The 17,836-nt window shown below is 44.5% G+C and overlaps 2 protein-coding genes across 2 annotated transcripts; one reads left to right on the forward strand and one right to left on the reverse strand.

The window, feature by feature from the left end:
* Positions 1 to 2,345: 2,345 nt before the first annotated feature.
* On the reverse strand, positions 2,346 to 11,944 carry LOC140279371 (deoxycytidine kinase 2-like). Its single transcript, XM_072374482.1, has 8 exons — positions 11,750 to 11,944; positions 11,136 to 11,254; positions 6,097 to 6,180; positions 4,820 to 4,929; positions 4,477 to 4,624; positions 2,655 to 2,770; positions 2,448 to 2,547; positions 2,346 to 2,372 (listed from the first exon to the last, which is right to left on the reverse strand). The coding sequence occupies exons 1-8, from the start codon at positions 11,850 to 11,852 to the stop codon at positions 2,346 to 2,348; spliced, it is 807 nt and encodes a 268-aa protein (XP_072230583.1). The 5' UTR covers positions 11,853 to 11,944.
* Positions 11,945 to 14,929: 2,985 nt separating this feature from the next.
* Positions 14,930 to 17,301, forward strand: pfdn1 (prefoldin subunit 1). The gene is made up of 4 exons (XM_072374664.1): positions 14,930 to 15,038; positions 16,733 to 16,899; positions 16,999 to 17,083; positions 17,164 to 17,301. Exons 1-4 carry the CDS (start codon positions 15,006 to 15,008, stop codon positions 17,245 to 17,247), a joined length of 369 nt encoding a protein of 122 aa, XP_072230765.1. The 5' UTR covers positions 14,930 to 15,005; the 3' UTR covers positions 17,248 to 17,301.
* Positions 17,302 to 17,836: the final 535 nt, after the last annotated feature.

Genomic DNA, 17,836 nt, shown 5'->3' on the forward strand with positions numbered 1-17,836 from the left:
CTCCTGTTCACACCTTCAGAACCAGCCCACCTCTGATACCGGTACAGATCCATCCAGGTTCTCCTGTTCACACCGTCAGAACCAGCCCACCTCTGATACCGGTACAGATCCACCCAGGTTCTCCTGTTCACACCGTCAGAACCAGCCCACCTCTGATACCGGTACAGATCCATCCAGGTTCTCCTGTCCACACCTTCAGAACCAGCCCACCTGTGATACCGGTACAGATCCATCCAGGTTCTCCTGTTCACACCGTCAGAACCAGCCCACCTCTGATACCGGTACAGATCCACCCAGGTTCTCCTGTCCACACCTTCAGAACCAGCCCACCTCTGATACCGGTACAGATCCATCCAGGTTCTCCTGTTCACACCTTCAGAACCAGCCCACCTGTGATACCGGTACAGATCCATCCAGGTTCTCCTGTTCAAACCTTCAGAACCAGCCCACCTCTGATACCGGTACAGATCCATCCAGGTTCTCCTGTTCAAACCTTCAGAACCAGCCCACCTCTGATACCGGTACAGATCCATCCAGGTTCTCCTGTTCACACCGTCAGAACCAGCCCACCTCTGATACCGGTACAGATCCACCCAGGTTCTCCTGTCCACACCTTCAGAACCAGCCCACCTCTGATACCGGTACAGATCCACCCAGGTTCTCCTGTTCACACCTTCAGAACCAGCCCACCTCTGATACCGGTACAGATCCACCCAGGTTCTCCTGTCCACACCGTCAGAACCAGCCCACCTCTGATACCGGTACAGATCCATCCAGGTTCTCCCGTTCACACCTTCAGAACCAGCCCACCTCTGATACCGGTACAGATCCACCCAGGTTCTCCTGTTCACACCGTCAGAACCAGCCCACCTCTGATACCGGTACAGATCCATCCAGGTTCTCCCGTTCACACCTTCAGAACCAGCCCACCTCTGATACCGGTACAGATCCATCCAGGTTCTCCTGTTCACACCTTCAGAACCAGCCCACCTCTGATACCGGTACAGATCCATCCAGGTTCTCCTGTTCACACCTTCAGAACCAGCCCACCTCTGATACCGGTACAGATCCATCCAGGTTCTCCTGTTCACACCTTCAGAACCAGCCCACCTCTGATACCGGTACAGATCCATCCAGGTTCTCCTGTTCACACCTTCAGAACCAGCCCACCTCTGATACCGGTACAGATCCATGTTTTTGTTCAGCTGGTGAAGCTCACAGCCTGCAGTCTCACTCAGGTCACATGTGCTGTATTGCCTCCAGGGGAAGATCAAACATTAATGTCCTTCTCAGTTTCATGGCACTGCGCACACATCCCGATCAGAACCAGAACTGAGTCTGGGATCAAGGGATGCAGCTTAGCACTCCGGGTTCTTAGGATGTAATGAAGGTGCTGATGACATCACAGAGGTGTGGTTATTAATAGGTCTGAATCAGGAACTTGATCATTGTCTGATTTGAGCTCAGTGGACTGCTGAGGTCAGAGGTCGATCCAGGTGAGATCCAGGTGTGCAGCAGCAGGTTACCTGTCTGTATTATACAACCTGAATGGTGTAAAATGCTGGTTTGTTGACATGGTGGAAGAGGGGTGGCTAGAATGTAGGTCTTAAATAGTTATCTATAGGCGTTGTGCACCTCAGCAGCAGGTGAGGACAGTCGCCTCACAAGAACCACAGCTGGTGAACTAAAGACTCATCAAGACTCAAATGAAACTAAATTTAAACCCTCAAACTTGCACTCAGACCAAACTCCACTCACTTTCATAATGGGAAGCCTTTATTAATTGGTCACGATCAGAACATTTTGTATTCAGGTTGAAATAATCTGTTAAAGTTCAAACTCTCTGCTTTAATGTTTCACTCACATGTGACCGATTGCAGCTGTGAAAGTGGCTGTTTTTCCACTGAAGTTTGGTGCAGCAACACGAGATCAGTGACCTGTGGTTGAACCAGTGAGTCGGCTAAAAATGACCAACCTTTATATCACGTTTGGCCCGTTGTTTGAAAAGAGTCTCAGCAGTTTCAATCCCATTTATTTACAAATGTATACAAAAAACAGTGTTTGTCCCTGAAAGCACCAGAGTGTTCACTGACATGTCAGTATCAGGAAAAATCTGTTTTTAACAACTATGTTAAATGATGACTACAGAAGCATAAATACACACATCTCATCCATTCACCGCCTCACAGAGAACACTAAAAATGCAATTATAAAAATAAAACATAAGTTATTTAAAAACCAAAAACTTAGCAGGTAAAAGTTTCCTAATGGAATTCTGCACTGAACCAGCACAAAGACGATCGTCCAATCAGATGTGCCGCTGCTCCATCTCAAGCTGTGAGCCTTCACAAGGACGTGAGAAACTCTTTGACCTGCAGAGGAAGTAAAAGTCACGTGAGCTGACTGTCACAATAAAAGTTGACTTAGACTTTCAGAGTAAAGCGCACCTTGTCGACTATGGCGTCCTGTCTGATGCGGTCGTTCTTGAAGTCGTCCTCAACGTCCAGGATAAGAACAGGAAGCTCGCTCAGGTAACCAAAATCCAACCTGGACATGGAGACAGCTGACTCAAACATCCATTTACCTGCTTGACTGAATGCACCATCATGTCATCCAAGTCCATCTGAGCGCGCTCAGTGACGTCCTGAGCTTACCTGAGGCTCCTGTGGTAGAGCCACGCCTCATGCTTAAAGTGAAGCTGCTCAAGATACTCCAGAGGAATCCCCTGCTCCTCCTCACGACCGCGGTGCAGCAGCCGCTGCATACAGCGCTGAAAAATACAGAGAAACCTGAAGGTGGCGCTGACAAATACAGAGAAACCCGAAGGTGGCGCTGACAAATACAGAGAAACCTGAAGGTGGCGCTGAAAAATACAGAGAAACCTGAAGGTGGCGCTGACAAGTACAGAGATACCTGAAGGTGGCGCTGACAAGTACAGAGAAACCTGAAGGTGGCGCTGAAAAATACAGAGAAACCTGAAGGTGGCGCTGAAAACTACAGAGAAACCCGAAGGTGGCGCTGACAAATACAGAGAAACCTGAAGGTGGCGCTGAAAACTACAGAGAAACCTGAAGGTGGCGCTGACAAATACAGAGAAACCCGAAGGTGGCGCTGACAAATACAGAGAAACCCAAAGGTGGCGCTGAAAAATACAGAGAAACCCGAAGGTGGCGCTGACAAATACAGAGAAACCTGAAGGTGGCGCTGAAAAATACAGAGAAACCCGAAGGTGGCGCTGACAAATACAGAGAAACCCGAAGGTGGCGCTGACAAATACAGAGAAACCTGAAGGTGGCGCTGACAAACACAGAGAAACCCGAAGGTGGCGCTGAAAAATACAGAGAAACCTGAAGGTGGCGCTGACAAATACAGAGATACCTGAATGTGGCGCTGACAAATACAGAGAAACCTGAAGGTGGCGCTGAAAAATACAGAGAAACCTGAAGGTGGCGCTGAAAAATACAGAGAAACCTGAAGGTGGCGCTGACAAATACAGAGAAACCCGAAGGTGGCGCTGAAAAATACAGAGAAACCCGAAGGTGGCGCTGAAAAATACAGAGAAACCCGAAGGTGGCGCTGAAAAATACAGAGAAACCCGAAGGTGGCGCTGACAAATACAGAGAAACCCGAAGGTGGCGCTGACAAATACAGAGAAACCTGAAGGTGGCGCTGAAAAATACAGAGAAACCTGAAGGTGGCGCTGAAAAATACAGAGAAACCTGAAGGTGGCGCTGAAAAATACAGAGAAACCCGAAGGTGGCGCTGACAAATACAGAGAAACCCGAAGGTGGCGCTGACAAATACAGAGAAACCTGAAGGTGGCGCTGAAAAATACAGAGAAACCTGAAGGTGGCGCTGAAAAATACAGAGAAACCCGAAGGTGGCGCTGACAAATACAGAGAAACCTGAAGGTGGCGCTGACAAATACAGAGAAACCCGAAGGTGGCGCTGACAAATACAGAGAAACCCGAAGGTGGCGCTGAAAAATACAGAGAAACCCGAAGGTGGCGCTGACAAATACAGAGAAACCTGAAGGTGGCGCTGACAAATACAGAGAAACCTGAAGGTGGCGCTGACAAATACAGAGAAACCTGAAGGTGGCGCTGACAAATACAGAGAAACCTGAAGGTGGCGCTGAAAAATACAGAGAAACCTGAAGGTGGCGCTGACAAATACAGAGAAACCCGAAGGTGGCGCTGAAAAATACAGAGAAACCTGAAGGTGGCGCTGAAAAATACAGAGAAACCTGAAGGTGGCGCTGACAAATACAGAGAAACCTGAAGGTGGCGCTGACAAATACAGAGAAACCTGAAGGTGGCGCTGAAAAAATCCATGTATAGCTACCAGGTGTTAGATGGTGTTACCTGTGGACCAGGTGTTAGATGGTGTTACCTGTGGACCAGGTGTTAGATGGTGTTACCTGTGGACCAGGTGTTAGATGGTGTTACCTGTGGACCAGGTGTTAGATGGTGTTACCTGTGGTGGGGCTCTCAGGTAGATGATGGCATCGAGGGCTATTTCTTGTTCAAACTGGTTCAGTAACCAGGTGTGCCAGTCCTGATAAACACTCCACTCCGTCTCTGACAGGTTACCGCACTCAAACAAGTTGGAGGCAAACATGTACCTGTAAACACAGGTAACAGGGTTACTGCAGTCACCTGTCTCAGGTGTGCGCAGTAACCTGTCTCAGGTGTGCGCAGTAACCTGTCTCAGGTGTGCACAGTCACCTGTCTCAGGTGTGCACAGTCACCTGTCTCAGGTGTGCGCAGTTACCTGTCTCAGGTGTGCGCAGTAACCTGTCTCAGGTGTGCACACTTACCTGTCCGAGTACACGGAGCGTTCATAGAACTGAACCGGGTTTTCAGCCTGCTGAAGTTTGGGTGATGGAGACTGAAGCTGAGCACGAACTCTGCTGAGACATGCGTAACTCTGCGGAGGGTGAGACAGACAGGTGAGACAGACAGGTGAGAAGCACAGGTGAGACGGACAGGTGAGACAGACAGGTGAGACAGAAAGGTGAGACAGACAGGTGAGAAGCACAGGTGAGACGGACAGGTGAGACAGAAAGGTGAGACAGACAGGTGAGACAGACAGGTGAGACAGACAGGTGAGAAGCACAGGTGAGACAGACAGGTGAGACAGACAGGTGAGAAGCACAGGTGAGACAGACAGGTGAGAAGGACAGGTGAGACAGACAGGTGAGACAGACAGGTGAGACAGACAGGTGAGAAGGACAGGTGAGACAGACAGGTGAGAAGCACAGGTGAGACGGACAGGTGAGACAGACAGGTGAGAAGCACAGGTGAGACGGACAGGTGAGACAGACAGGTGAGACAGACAGGTGAGAAGGACCGGTGAGACAGACAGGTGAGAAGGACAGGTGAGACAGACAGGTGAGAAGGACAGGTGAGACAGACAGGTGAGACAGACAGGTGAGAAGGACAGGTGAGAAGGACAGGTGAGAAGGACAGGTGAGACAGACAGGTGAGACAGACAGGTGAGAAGCACAGGTGAGACGGACAGGTGAGACAGACAGGTGAGAAGCACAGGTGAGACGGACAGGTGAGACAGACAGGTGAGAAGGACCGGTGAGACAGACAGGTGAGAAGGACAGGTGAGACAGACAGGTGAGAAGGACAGGTGAGACAGACAGGTGAGACAGACAGGTGAGAAGGACAGGTGAGAAGGACAGGTGAGAAGGACAGGTGAGAAGGACAGGTGAGACAGACAGGTGAGAAGCACAGGTGAGACAGACAGGTGAGAAGCACAGGTGAGACAGACAGGTGAGAAGCACAGGTGAGACGGACAGGTGAGAAGCACAGGTGAGACAGACAGGTGAGAAGGACAGGTGAGACGGACAGGTGAGAAGCACAGGTGAGACAGACAGGTGAGAAGGACAGGTGAGACAGACAGGTGAGAAGGACAGGTGAGACAGACAGGTGAGAAGGACAGGTGAGACAGACAGGTGAGACAGACAGGTGAGAAGCACAGGTGAGACGGACAGGTGAGACAGACAGGTGAGACAGACAGGTGAGGCCTCAACTGTCCTTCTAGTCACTCAACATCACTTTGGGGGGTGGAGTCAGGGTGAGTTACCTGGAAGGTGTAGGACCACCGGCTCGGTTTGTCATACAACATCTGCAGCAGGTTTCCTCCACTCTTCTGGGATGAGCTCAGGTCCTGCAGTCACAGGTAAATACGGGTAAATACGGGAAAATAGGGGTAAATACAGGTAAATACGGGTAAATACGGGTAAATAGGGGTAAATAGGGGTAAATACAGGTAAATACGGGTAAATACGGGTAAATACGGGTAAATACGGGTAAATAGGGGTAAATACGGGTAAATACGGGTAAATACAGGTAAATACGGGTAAATACGGGTAAATACAGGTAAATACGGGTAAATACAGGTAAATACGGGTAAATACGGGTAATGACAGATAAATACGGGTAAATACGGGTAAATACAGGTAAATACGGGTAAATACTGGTAAATACAGGTAAATACGGGAAAATAGGGGTAAATACAGATAAATACAGGTAATGACAGATAAATACAGCTAAATACAGGTAAATACGGGTAAATACAGGTAAATACGGGTAAATACAGGTAAATACGGGTAAATACAGGTAAATACGGGTAAATACAGGTAAATACGGGTAAATACGGGTAAATACAGGTAAATACGGGTAAATACGGGTAAATACAGGTAAATACAGGTAAATACAGGTAATGACAGGTAAATAGGGGTAAATACAGGCCTGGGTATGAGGGTTACCTCAGTAAAAGCACAGAAAAACTACATCTATGATGATGGGAAACAAAAGCTCTGGACTGACGAAAGAAAGTTTGAACCGTTTGGTTTCAAATAGCAGAGTCTATGTCCACCATTTAAAGCACCAAGTTTATACGGGTAAATAGGGGTAAATAGGGGTAAATAGGGGTAAATACGGGAAAATACAGGTAATGACAGGTAAATACGGGAAAATACAGGTAAATAGGGGCAAATACGGGAAAATTTTGGGTAAATACAAGTAAATACAGCTAAATACAGGTAAATACGGGTAAATACAGGTAAATACGGGTAAATACGGGTAAATACAGGTAAATACGGGTAAATACAGGTAAATACGGGTAAATACAGGTAAATACGGGTAAATACGGGTAAATACAGGTAAATACGGGTAAATACGGGTAAATACAGGTAAATACAGGTAAATACAGGTAATGACAGGTAAATAGGGGTAAATACAGGCCTGGGTATGAGGGTTACCTCAGTAAAAGCACAGAAAAACTACATCTATGATGATGGGAAACAAAAGCTCTGGACTGACGAAAGAAAGTTTGAACCGTTTGGTTTCAAATAGCAGAGTCTATGTCCACCATCTTAAAGCACCAAGTTTATACGGGTAAATACAGGTAAATACGGGAAAATACAGGTAAATACGGGAAAATACAGGTAAATACGGGTAAATACGGGAAAATACGGGAAAATACGGGTAAATACAGGTAAATACAGGTAAATACGGGTAAATACGGGTAAATACGGGTAAATACGGGTAATGACAGGTAAATACAGGCCTGGCTCTGAGGGTTACATCAGTAAAAGCACAGAAAAACTACATCTATGATGATGGGAAACAAAAGCTCTGGACTGACGAAAGAAAGTTTGAACCGTTTGGTTTCAAATAGCAGAGTCTATGTCCACCATCTTAAAGCACCAAGTTTATACGGGTAAATACGGGTAAATACGGGTAAATAGGGGTAAATACGGGAAAATACTGGAAAATAGGGGCAAATACGGGTAAATACGGGAAAATTTTGGGTAAATACAAGTAAATACGGGAATATACAGGTAAATAGGGGTAAATACGGGAAAATACGGGTAATGACAGGTAAATAGGGGTAAATACAGGCCTGGGTCTGAGGGTTACATCAGTAAAAGCACAGAAAAACTACATCTATGATGATGGGAAACAAAAGCTCTGGACTGACGAAAGAAAGTTTGAACCGTTTGGTTTCAAATAGCAGAGTCTATGTCCACCATCTTAAAGCACCAAGTTTATACGGGTAAATACGGGTAAATAGGGGTAAATACGGGTAAATACGGGTAAATACTGGAAAATAGGGGCAAATACGGGTAAATACGGGAAAATTTTGGGTAAATACAAGTAAATACGGGAATATACAGGTAAATAGGGGTAAATACGGGAAAATACGGGAAAATACGGGTAATGACAGGTAAATAGGGGTAAATACAGGCCTGGGTCTGAGGGTTACCTCAGTAAAAGCACAGAAAAACTACATCTATGATGATGGGAAACAAAAGCTCTGGACTGACGAAAGAAAGTTTGAACCGTTTGGTTTCAAATAGCAGAGTCTATGTCCACCATCTTAAAGCACCAAGTTTATACGGGTAAATAGGGGTAAATAGGGGTAAATAGGGGTAAATACGGGTAAATACGGGAAAATACAGGTAATGACAGGTAAATACGGGTAATGACAGGTAATGACAGGTAAATACGGGAAAATACAGGTAAATAGGGGCAAATACGGGAAAATTTTGGGTAAATACAAGTAAATACGGGAAAATACAGGTAAATAGGGGTAAATACGGGTAAATACAGGCCTGGGTCTGAGGGTTACCTCAGTAAAAGCACAGAAAAACTACATCTATGATGATGGGAAACAAAAGCTCTGGACTGACGAAAGAAAGTTTGAACCGTTTGGTTTCAAATAGCAGAGTCTATGTCCACCATCTTAAAGCACCAAGTTTATACGGGTAAATACAGGTAAATACGGGAAAATACGGGTAAATACGGGAAAATACAGGTAAATACGGGTAAATACGGGAAAATACGGGTAAATACAGGTAAATACAGGTAAATACGGGTAAATACGGGTAAATACGGGTAATGACAGGTAAATACGGGTAATGACAGGTAAATACGGGTAAATACAGGCCTGGGTCTGAGGGTTACATCAGTAAAAGCACAGAAAAACTACATCTATGATGATGGGAAACAAAAGCTCTGGACTGACGAAAGAAAGTTTGAACCGTTTGGTTTCAAATAGCAGAGTCTATGTCCACCATCTTAAAGCACCAAGTTTATACGGGTAAATACGGGTAAATAGGGGTAAATACGGGTAAATACGGGTAAATCCTGGAAAATAGGGGCAAATACGGGTAAATACGGGTAAATACGGGAACATTTTGGGTAAATACAAGTAAATACGGGAATATACAGGTAAATAGGGGTAAATACGGGTAAATACGGGAAAATACGGGTAATGACAGGTAAATAGGGGTAAATACAGGCCTGGGTCTGAGGGTTACCTCAGTAAAAGCACAGAAAAACTACATCTATGATGATGGGAAACAAAAGCTCTGGACTGACGAAAGAAAGTTTGAACCGTTTGGTTTCAAATAGCAGAGTCTATGTCCACTATCTTAAAGCACCAAGTTTATACGGGTAAATACAGGTAAATACGGGAAAATACAGGTAAATACGGGAAAATACGGGAAAATACAGGTAAATACGGGAAAATACGGGAAAATACAGGTAAATACGGGAAAATATGGGAAAATACAGGTAAATAGGGGCAAATACGGGAAAATTTTGGGTAAATACAAGTAAATACGGGAAAATACAGGTAAATAGGGGTAAATAGGGGTAAATACGGGAAAATACAGGTAAATACGGGAAAATACGGGAAAATACAGGTAAATACGGGTAAATACGGGAAAATACGGGAAAATACGGGTAAATACAGGTAAATACAGGTAAATACGGGTAAATACGGGTAAATACAGGTAATGACAGGTAAATACGGGTAAATACAGGCCTGGGTCTGAGGGTTACATCAGTAAAAGCACAGAAAAACTACATCTATGATGATGGGAAACAAAAGCTCTGGACTGACGAAAGAAAGTTTGAACCGTTTGGTTTCAAATAGCAGAGTCTATGTCCACCATCTTAAAGCACCAAGTTTATACGGGTAAATACGGGTAAATAGGGGTAAATACGGGTAAATACGGGAAAATACGGGTAAATACGGGTAAATACTGGAAAATAGGGGCAAATACGGGTAAATACGGGAAAATTTTGGGTAAATACAAGTAAATACGGGAATATACAGGTAAATAGGGGTAAATACGGGAAAATACGGGAAAATACGGGTAAATACAGGTAAATACGGGTAAATACAGGTAAATACAGGTAAATACGGGAAAATATGGGAAAATACAGGTAAATAGGGGCAAATACGGGTAAATACGGGAAAATTTGGGGTAAATACAAGTAAATACGGGAAAATACAGGTAAATAGGGGTAAATAGGGGTAAATACGGGTAAATACGGGAAAATACAGGTAAATACGGGAAAATACGGGAAAATACAGGTAAATACGGGAAAATACAGGTAAATACGGGAAAATACAGGTAAATACGGGTAAATACGGGAAAATACAGGTAAATAGGGGCAAATACGGGTAAATACGGGAAAATTTTGGGTAAATACAAGTAAATACGGGAAAATACAGGTAAATAGGGGTAAATACGGGTAAATACGGGTAATGACAGGTAATGACAGGTAAATACGGGTAAATTTTGGGTAAATACAAGTAAATACGGGTAAATAGGGGTAAATACAGGTAAATAGGGGCAAATACGGGTAAATACGGGAAAATTTTGGGTAAATACACGTAAATACGGGAAAATACAGGTAAATAGGGGTAAATACGGGTAAATACAGGCCTGGGTCTGAGGGTTACCTCAGTAAAAGCACAGAAAAACTACATCTATGATGATGGGAAACAAAAGCTGTGGACTGACGAAAGAAAGTTTGAACCGTTTGGTTTCAAATAGCAGAGTCTATGTCCACCATCTTAAAGCTTAGTTTAACACAGACAGTGAAGCATGGCTGTGGTAGTGTCATGGTCTGGGTGTGCTGTGCAGGTGACATGAGATTTATTTGAAGCAAAGGAACGGTACCACTCCAAACTTGAACCAGTTACTGACTTCAGTTCTGTTCCCGGTTCTCATGTTTCCACCTTAAATGAAAATTAATTTTGCTTCATCATCATCAAACAGCACCTGTCAGGTGTGCTGCATTCAGGTGCTGCGTGTTCACCTGGTAAATGTCGTCGTTGTCGTTCTGGACATTGCACCATTTTCCGATCGGCTCTGGAATCACCTCCCAGTCCTCCGACGCCGCCTGCAGAAGGCGCACGAAGGTGGACTTCCCTGCAGCTTGAATGCACACACACACACACAACTTTACTTTTTAACACAGCACACACTGGTTGATGCTCCTCTGACTCATCACACTGGTCGCTGATTGATCCTGCAGCAAGTTATTGATCAGCTGTACAAGTGCACAACACAAAGCTTCAACATGCTATTCTGTGTTTTAAGGTAGTATTCTGTCAGAAAACAGAATATTCGGATGTTTTACTACATAGTAATACACTTTTATGATAGTATTCTGCACTTTAAACGCAGTATTTCTGGGCCACAAACTGAATTACTGATTATCAATCATAAGTTCGTCAACTTTATCATTTGGCGCCAACTGGCTTCCGTACGGCGGGACGAACTCCAACAGAACCAGATCTGACACCGAACTCCGGCACGGACGAACACATCAGCAGCACCAGCAGGTCCGCGGGGTCGGGGTCGGCTCAGAGGAGCGAATCGCCGGTTCTGAGGTGAGAGGAGCTCCGGGCGGTCGGCGGCACAACTCACCGATGTTTCCCTCGATAGAGATCTTCTTGTGTCGGCGGGAGAAGCTGCTGGGCAGCGCCGGGCTGCTGGGAATGGACCGCGGCCTCTTTGGGGGAGTCGCCATGTTGCTGACTGATATCGATTATTAATCACTGATGAGTGATTTGTTGTTTTCTATCTGAGAGCGGGACACGAGCGACTAAACGCGCAAACTGCTTCTGAAATTAAAATCCGCGCGCACATTAAGACGCGTTTCCGGGGCGGGGTTAAAATGAGCAAAGATCTTTTATTACAGCATGCCTGACACGATGTTTCACTCTGTCATATATCATGCTCATAGAAATAAAGATGTCTCACTCTAATATAAATACAGACATCTCAATTTAATGTGAATAAAGACATTTCACTTTGATATAAATACAGATATCTCAATTTAATGTGAATAAAGACATTTCACTTTGATATAAATACAGATATCTCAATTTAATGTGAATAAAGACATTTCACTTTGATGTAAATACAGACATCTCAATTTAATGTGAATAAAGACATTTCACTTTTATATAAATACAGACATCTCAATTTAATGTGAATAAAGACATTTCACTTTGATATAAATAAAGATATCTCAATTTAATGTGAATAAAGACATTTCACTCTAATATAAATAAAGATATCTCAATTTAATGTGAATAAAGACATTTCACTTTGATATAAATAAAGATATCTCAATTTAATGTGAATAAAGACATTTCACTCTGATATAAATAAAGATATCTCGTATAAAGATGCCTCACTCTTTCTGATATGAATAAAAATAAAAACACTGATATAAATGAAGAGATATCTAAATATATCTCACATTGTCTGAGATAAAGGAAGGTATATCACTGAAATAAGTGAAGACATCTCACTCTCATGTTAATAAAGATGTCTCACTGTCTGATATAAATTAAGATCTCTCACTTTAACATAAATAAGATCCTTCCTTGAGTATGAGAACAGTAAAACCTTTAAACTTTTCTTTCAGGACACCTAATCAATCAGATTCTCCTGTTTGGGATCATTCTGACAAACAGAAACCTGAAACTTGTCTTGAATGTTATCGTTGTTAGAACATTGAAACCACCTTTTTTTAAACTTTCAGAAAAGGTTAATCGCGTTCTTTTCTGATTATTGATCTTTTTGTGTATCTAAGTTGTTTTCTCTCATGTGTTAGACTTCTGTCCATCCATATGCAGATACTGATCAAGTATGGAGGATGGTTAAAAGGATGAATGGAATTAATAGAGAATATGGATGAAAATCAGTACTAACTAATGAGAAGAAGAAAGAAATGCTGGTTCAGACTTCTGTTAAAACACACAGTTCAAACAATATCAGTGAAGAAGGCAAGAAACGTAGAGAGATGACCATTTTAGAGAATGATGAGGTAGTTCAACAAGGAGAAGATAGTAATGATGTCAGAAATATGCTTTTTGCTAAGGCAGAGATCATTCCAGCTTTAAGGAAAATCATGATGTCAGCTCCAGGTGCTTTACTGGAACTCTGTGGACAGTTGCCAAAAAGTAGAAAGGAAGCTACTTTAGTACCAATGCATGATTCCAGGAACTGTAACTTATGCCAACTTGTGTGAAAAAATGATCCATGAAAGGCGAATGTGTTTTCTTGAAGGTAGATGATATTCATCAGATTACCAGAGTGGTTTTGGGAGGGGAACAGAAACCATGGAGCATTACGTGAGTAAAGCTCAGGTTAAAAAGGAAACCCCTCCACTTTCAAGGAGCTCTTGAAAACTCCACTTTTCCTAAAGTATAACAAATATAATCTCATAACAAATAAACCATCATTCACGTTCTTCCCTTCTCATCTCCTGAACTGCACTTTACTGACCTAAACACCGCTTTAGCTGCTATAGCTGAGTCTTGATGCTGTAACTGTTTATTGTAAATTGTTCTTTAAAATATACATCATTATTAATTCTCCCTTTTCCTTATAAGTGGTTTTGTACTAAATGAATAAATGTAAATGTAGAAAGGCCCGTGACGTGGAGAGAGGGATTACTCCTGATCTTCTCCACCTGTGGTTCATCTCCTCACTTCTGCATTTAAGCTCCAGTTCTTCCTCGGATCCGTGCCAGATTGTTGTTTCAGCTTCAGTTGATTCTATGCCAACCAAGGACTCAAGACTTTGCTAGTTTAAGTCAAGTTGTTTATGAAAAAGAACTCCAAAGACACCTTGTGTTCATTCTTCACAGTGCGACTGGAGCTTGGAGTTCATACCCCCCCCCCCCCCCCCCCCCCCCATTTTCTAAATGATTTTTTTATGGAAATTGTGAATGGTATGGTGACCTGTCCAGGGTGACCCCGCCTTTCACCCGATGCCTGCTGGGATAGGCTCCACCCCCCCGCTACCCGACCGACGGATTGACGGTATAGAAAAGGGATGGATGGATGGTTTTCAGAAGACAGGTTAGCAGAGAAGTTAGAACTGCTATCAGCAGAGAAATGGATTGAGGGTATAAGACCATTCCAATCTGCCCTGTTCAGATTAGACAGTCCAGTCATTCAGACAGTAGACCACATATCTTCATTTATATCTAACAAATATACAGAATTTGCATGATGGATTTACCAGTCATTCTCTATGGGTACCAGCTCATGTAGGGGTTAAAGGGAATGAAAGTGCAGATGGGACAGCTACAAAGCACAACAACAGTGAAATAACGGTGACCTTTAGTAAAACAAAGGACAAAGTGTCATTAGGAGTAGAATGAGGAAAAGATGGCTAAGGCAATGGGAAGAAAGGGCGAAAAGAACAATGACTTTATAGAATTCAAAAGAAAACGGAATAAGTGAGGTGGACTGAAAGAAACAGAAGATATGAAAGAATAATATCAACAATCACACCGGGCTTAAAATTAAACATGACTCAAGTGAGAATTTTGTAATAAAGAAGAAACAACAGAGCAGGTTGTGGTTAAGTGTAAGAAATTTAATAAAAACGACAAAAATGCAGTTTGATCTTACAGACATTTTACGGAACAGTTTAGGACATCCAGTCTAGAATGGAGCTGATAAAACGATCCAGTTGGTGGCGCTGATTCACCGTAAGGTCGTTTGCTAACCTCGAATAAACACCAAAAGAAGCAGGAGAAAGAGCAGGGCAAGAAGAAGAAGAAGAAGAAGCAGGGCAAGAAGAAGAAGAAGAAGAAGCAGGGCAAGAAGAAGAAGAAGGTCAGTGCGCATGTGCAGTCTGTGGACGGTTCATTGAGAGGATGGCTACACCCGTGGATCTGGAGCTAAAAAAGGTACCGGTACTGCTCACCTGTGGTGTCTCATGTAATCTGCCCTCTCCTATGTGCCTTCACCTGTCTGCCACGTCCTGTCTGCGTCCAGCTGTAAAACCGCGCGTGTAGCGGCTAATAGCGGAGCTAGCTGTTAGCATGTGTAGCCACACGCTGCTGAAATATGTCGAGCAAGATTGTGTCTCCTCTGATCAATAAGGCGCGTAATCGATCACTGCAGGGCTGATCTCACGCCTCGTGACGCTCCGGAGGAGTGAGCTTCTTCTTCTTCTTCTTCTTCATCATCAACATCACCAGGGGCGTTGCTACGTAAAGGTCCCGCGGGGCTCAGGCCCCGTCACTTTGACTGCTGCCAAACTACTGAAACACCGGCTCAGAAATGAGGCTGGGACGTTAAGATTTACTTCTATACTCAGTAACAACATGGACAAACATTTAGAGGCACAGAAAACTTTGCATGACTAAAGCAAAACCAAAATCCCTCCTATCTTTCATCCTGTTCATTCTGCTACACCCAAAAAACCGACTGAACTATGATCTACCACAATTAAGATGGTCATTAGAAACTATTTTCTTATGAGGGCGGCTGCCTTGGCATTAAAATATCGGTCTCCCCCTCAACTGGTTGGTCTTCTGTCCCTCTGTGTTCTGACAAAAGGCAAACGCACATTATTCTAAGCTAATATAAGATTGTTTTGATGAATCCAGTCAGATTGATCAGACTCTCTCACCTGTTTTGTTCGATGGAAAAAAAAGAAGACATGAGCAAAGAGGGAGGGTTAGATCCAGAAGTTTAACTCCTGGTCTCTTTTTATATTAAATGAGTTAAACGGCAAAGTCCACCTCAATCCAAATATCAGTTTTCTAAACTAATCCAGTGCAGCTGAGCTCAGACAGATCCAGAGTCCAGAGTCTCTGTTCTGTGTCCTGTTTGGGATTTTCTGTGATCTTTAATCACAGAAAAGTGTTAAATTCTTGTTTCTGGTCTTTAGCCCTGGATGTTCTCGGGTGTCTTCTTCTTGTCTCTCTGCTCATCGGCCCTCCCAGTATTCAGAGTTCTGTCATTTCCCGGGTCATTGATGTTGTCTCTGTGGTTTCTCTGCTGGAAAGCTCATCTTAGCTTGATTCAGTTTTAGATTCTTTCATAAAAACAGTCTCCTGTCTTCACCACCTTACCACGGTGTCCTGTGTTTGGCTCCTAAACTTTTAGTTGATGTTTCTGTTTCTGCATTTAGCTTTCATCCAAAGCGACTTACAGGTAGGGGGGGGGGGTCTCACCTAAGGACCCCTACTGGAGGTAGAACCTTTCATGCAGGGGATTTGAACCCAGATCTCCAACAATCACACCCCTACACTATCCAGCCCTAGTTAAACATGAATCCTGCCAGATGTGATGACATCTATGACAACAGCATGTCTATAAAAATGATTGGTTCTGCAGCTGTGTAATTTATCTGTAGGGATTTACGGTTTTATCGATTTGAAATGAACTGAATCGCAAACAATCCATTGAACGTATTAAAGAGCTTCAGATAAGAGCTGGAAACTTTAGGTTTAAATCAAAATGTCTAAAAACAACTTGAACTCGATCATCTTCATAAGAATTATTGCAGATTACATCTCTGTCCCCGTCTGTTGTGTGTTTGATTGAACGCTGCTAAAATAAAAGCTCAGAGTGGTACCTCCCGTCTCTGCAGGCCTTCTCTGAGCTGCAGGTGAAGATGATCGACACGCAGCAGAAGGTGAAGTTGGCCGACCTGCAGATCGATCAGCTGACGCGTGTTCAGAAACACGCTAAACTCACACACGCTGAGATCGCCACGCTGCCCGACAACACGCGGCTCTACGAGGGCGTGGGACGGATGTGAGTCTGCTCACCTGCACAGGTGACCCTGTGGCTGCCAACACTGAGCAGTTAGCGATGAGCTTTAAGGAGCTAAAGATGATCATGTGACTGTTTCAGGTTTATTCTTCAGTCCAAGGAGGAGATCAATAACTTGCTGACGGACAAACAGAGGACTGTTGACGAAAAGATCAAAGAGCTCGAGGTAAAGACACACCTGACATCAGACACATGACCTGATCGTCCTCGCAGCCGAATTAAGCGGTCTGTCCCGTTTGTTTTTAGCAGAGGAAGGTGTACCTGGAGCGCAGCGTCAAAGAGGCCGAGGACAACATCCGAGAGATGCTGCTGTCCAGGAGAGCTCACTGATCCATTCAGTGCTGATCACTCATCAATACATCTGTGCGCCGGGTCACATGTTCATATTAAAAGATTCAAGCCCCTGTCTTGTTTCCTGTCCGTCTTTGTGGGAACGACTCCAGAGCGCCCTGACTCCAGAGCGCCCTGACTCCAGACCGCTCTGACTCCAGACCGCCCTGACTCCAGACCGCCCTGACTCCAGAGCGCCCTGACTCCAGAGCGCCCTGACTCCAGACCGCTCAGACTCCAGACCGCCCTGACTCCAGACCGCTCAGACTCCAGAGCGCCCTGACTCCAGAGCGCCCTGACTCCAGACCGCTCAGACTCCAGACCGCCCTGACTCCAGACCGCTCAGACTCCAGAGCGCCCTGACTCCAGAGCGCCCTGACTCCAGACCGCTCAGACTCCAGACCGCCCTGACTCCAGAGCGCCCAGACTCCAGAGCGCCCTGACTCCAGAGCGCCCTGACTCCAGAGCGCCCTGACTCCAGAGCGCCCTGACTCCAGAGCGCCCTGACTCCAGAGCGCCCTGACTCCAGAGCGCCCTGACTCCAGAGCGCCCTGACTCCAGACCGCCCTGACTCCAGACCGCCCTGACT

The sequence above is a fragment of the Leuresthes tenuis genome, unplaced genomic scaffold (assembly GCF_036924035.1).
Source record: "Leuresthes tenuis unplaced genomic scaffold, fLeuTen1.0.hap1 SCAF_21, whole genome shotgun sequence".
NCBI classification, from domain to species: Eukaryota; Metazoa; Chordata; class Actinopteri; order Atheriniformes; family Atherinopsidae; genus Leuresthes; species Leuresthes tenuis.

What these genes read in the sequence shown, in the direction of transcription:
- LOC140279371 (XM_072374482.1), bottom strand. Translation starts at nt 11,852, where the DNA reads ATGGCGACTCCCCCAAAGAGGCCGCGGTCCATTCCCAGCAGCCCGGCG. An exon ending in ACAACGACGACATTTACCAG is followed by an intron (nt 6,181 to 11,135) that starts GTGAACACGCAG and finishes CTGTGACTGCAG; the next exon opens with GACCTGAGCTCATCCCAGAA. An exon ending in CGCTCCGTGTACTCGGACAG is followed by an intron (nt 4,625 to 4,819) that starts GTAAGTGTGCAC and finishes CTGTGTTTACAG; the next exon opens with GTACATGTTTGCCTCCAACT.
- pfdn1 (XM_072374664.1), top strand. Translation starts at nt 15,006, where the DNA reads ATGGCTACACCCGTGGATCTGGAGCTAAAAAAG. An exon ending in TGGATCTGGAGCTAAAAAAG is followed by an intron (nt 15,039 to 16,732) that starts GTACCGGTACTG and finishes CCGTCTCTGCAG; the next exon opens with GCCTTCTCTGAGCTGCAGGT. An exon ending in AAAAGATCAAAGAGCTCGAG is followed by an intron (nt 17,084 to 17,163) that starts GTAAAGACACAC and finishes GTTTGTTTTTAG; the next exon opens with CAGAGGAAGGTGTACCTGGA.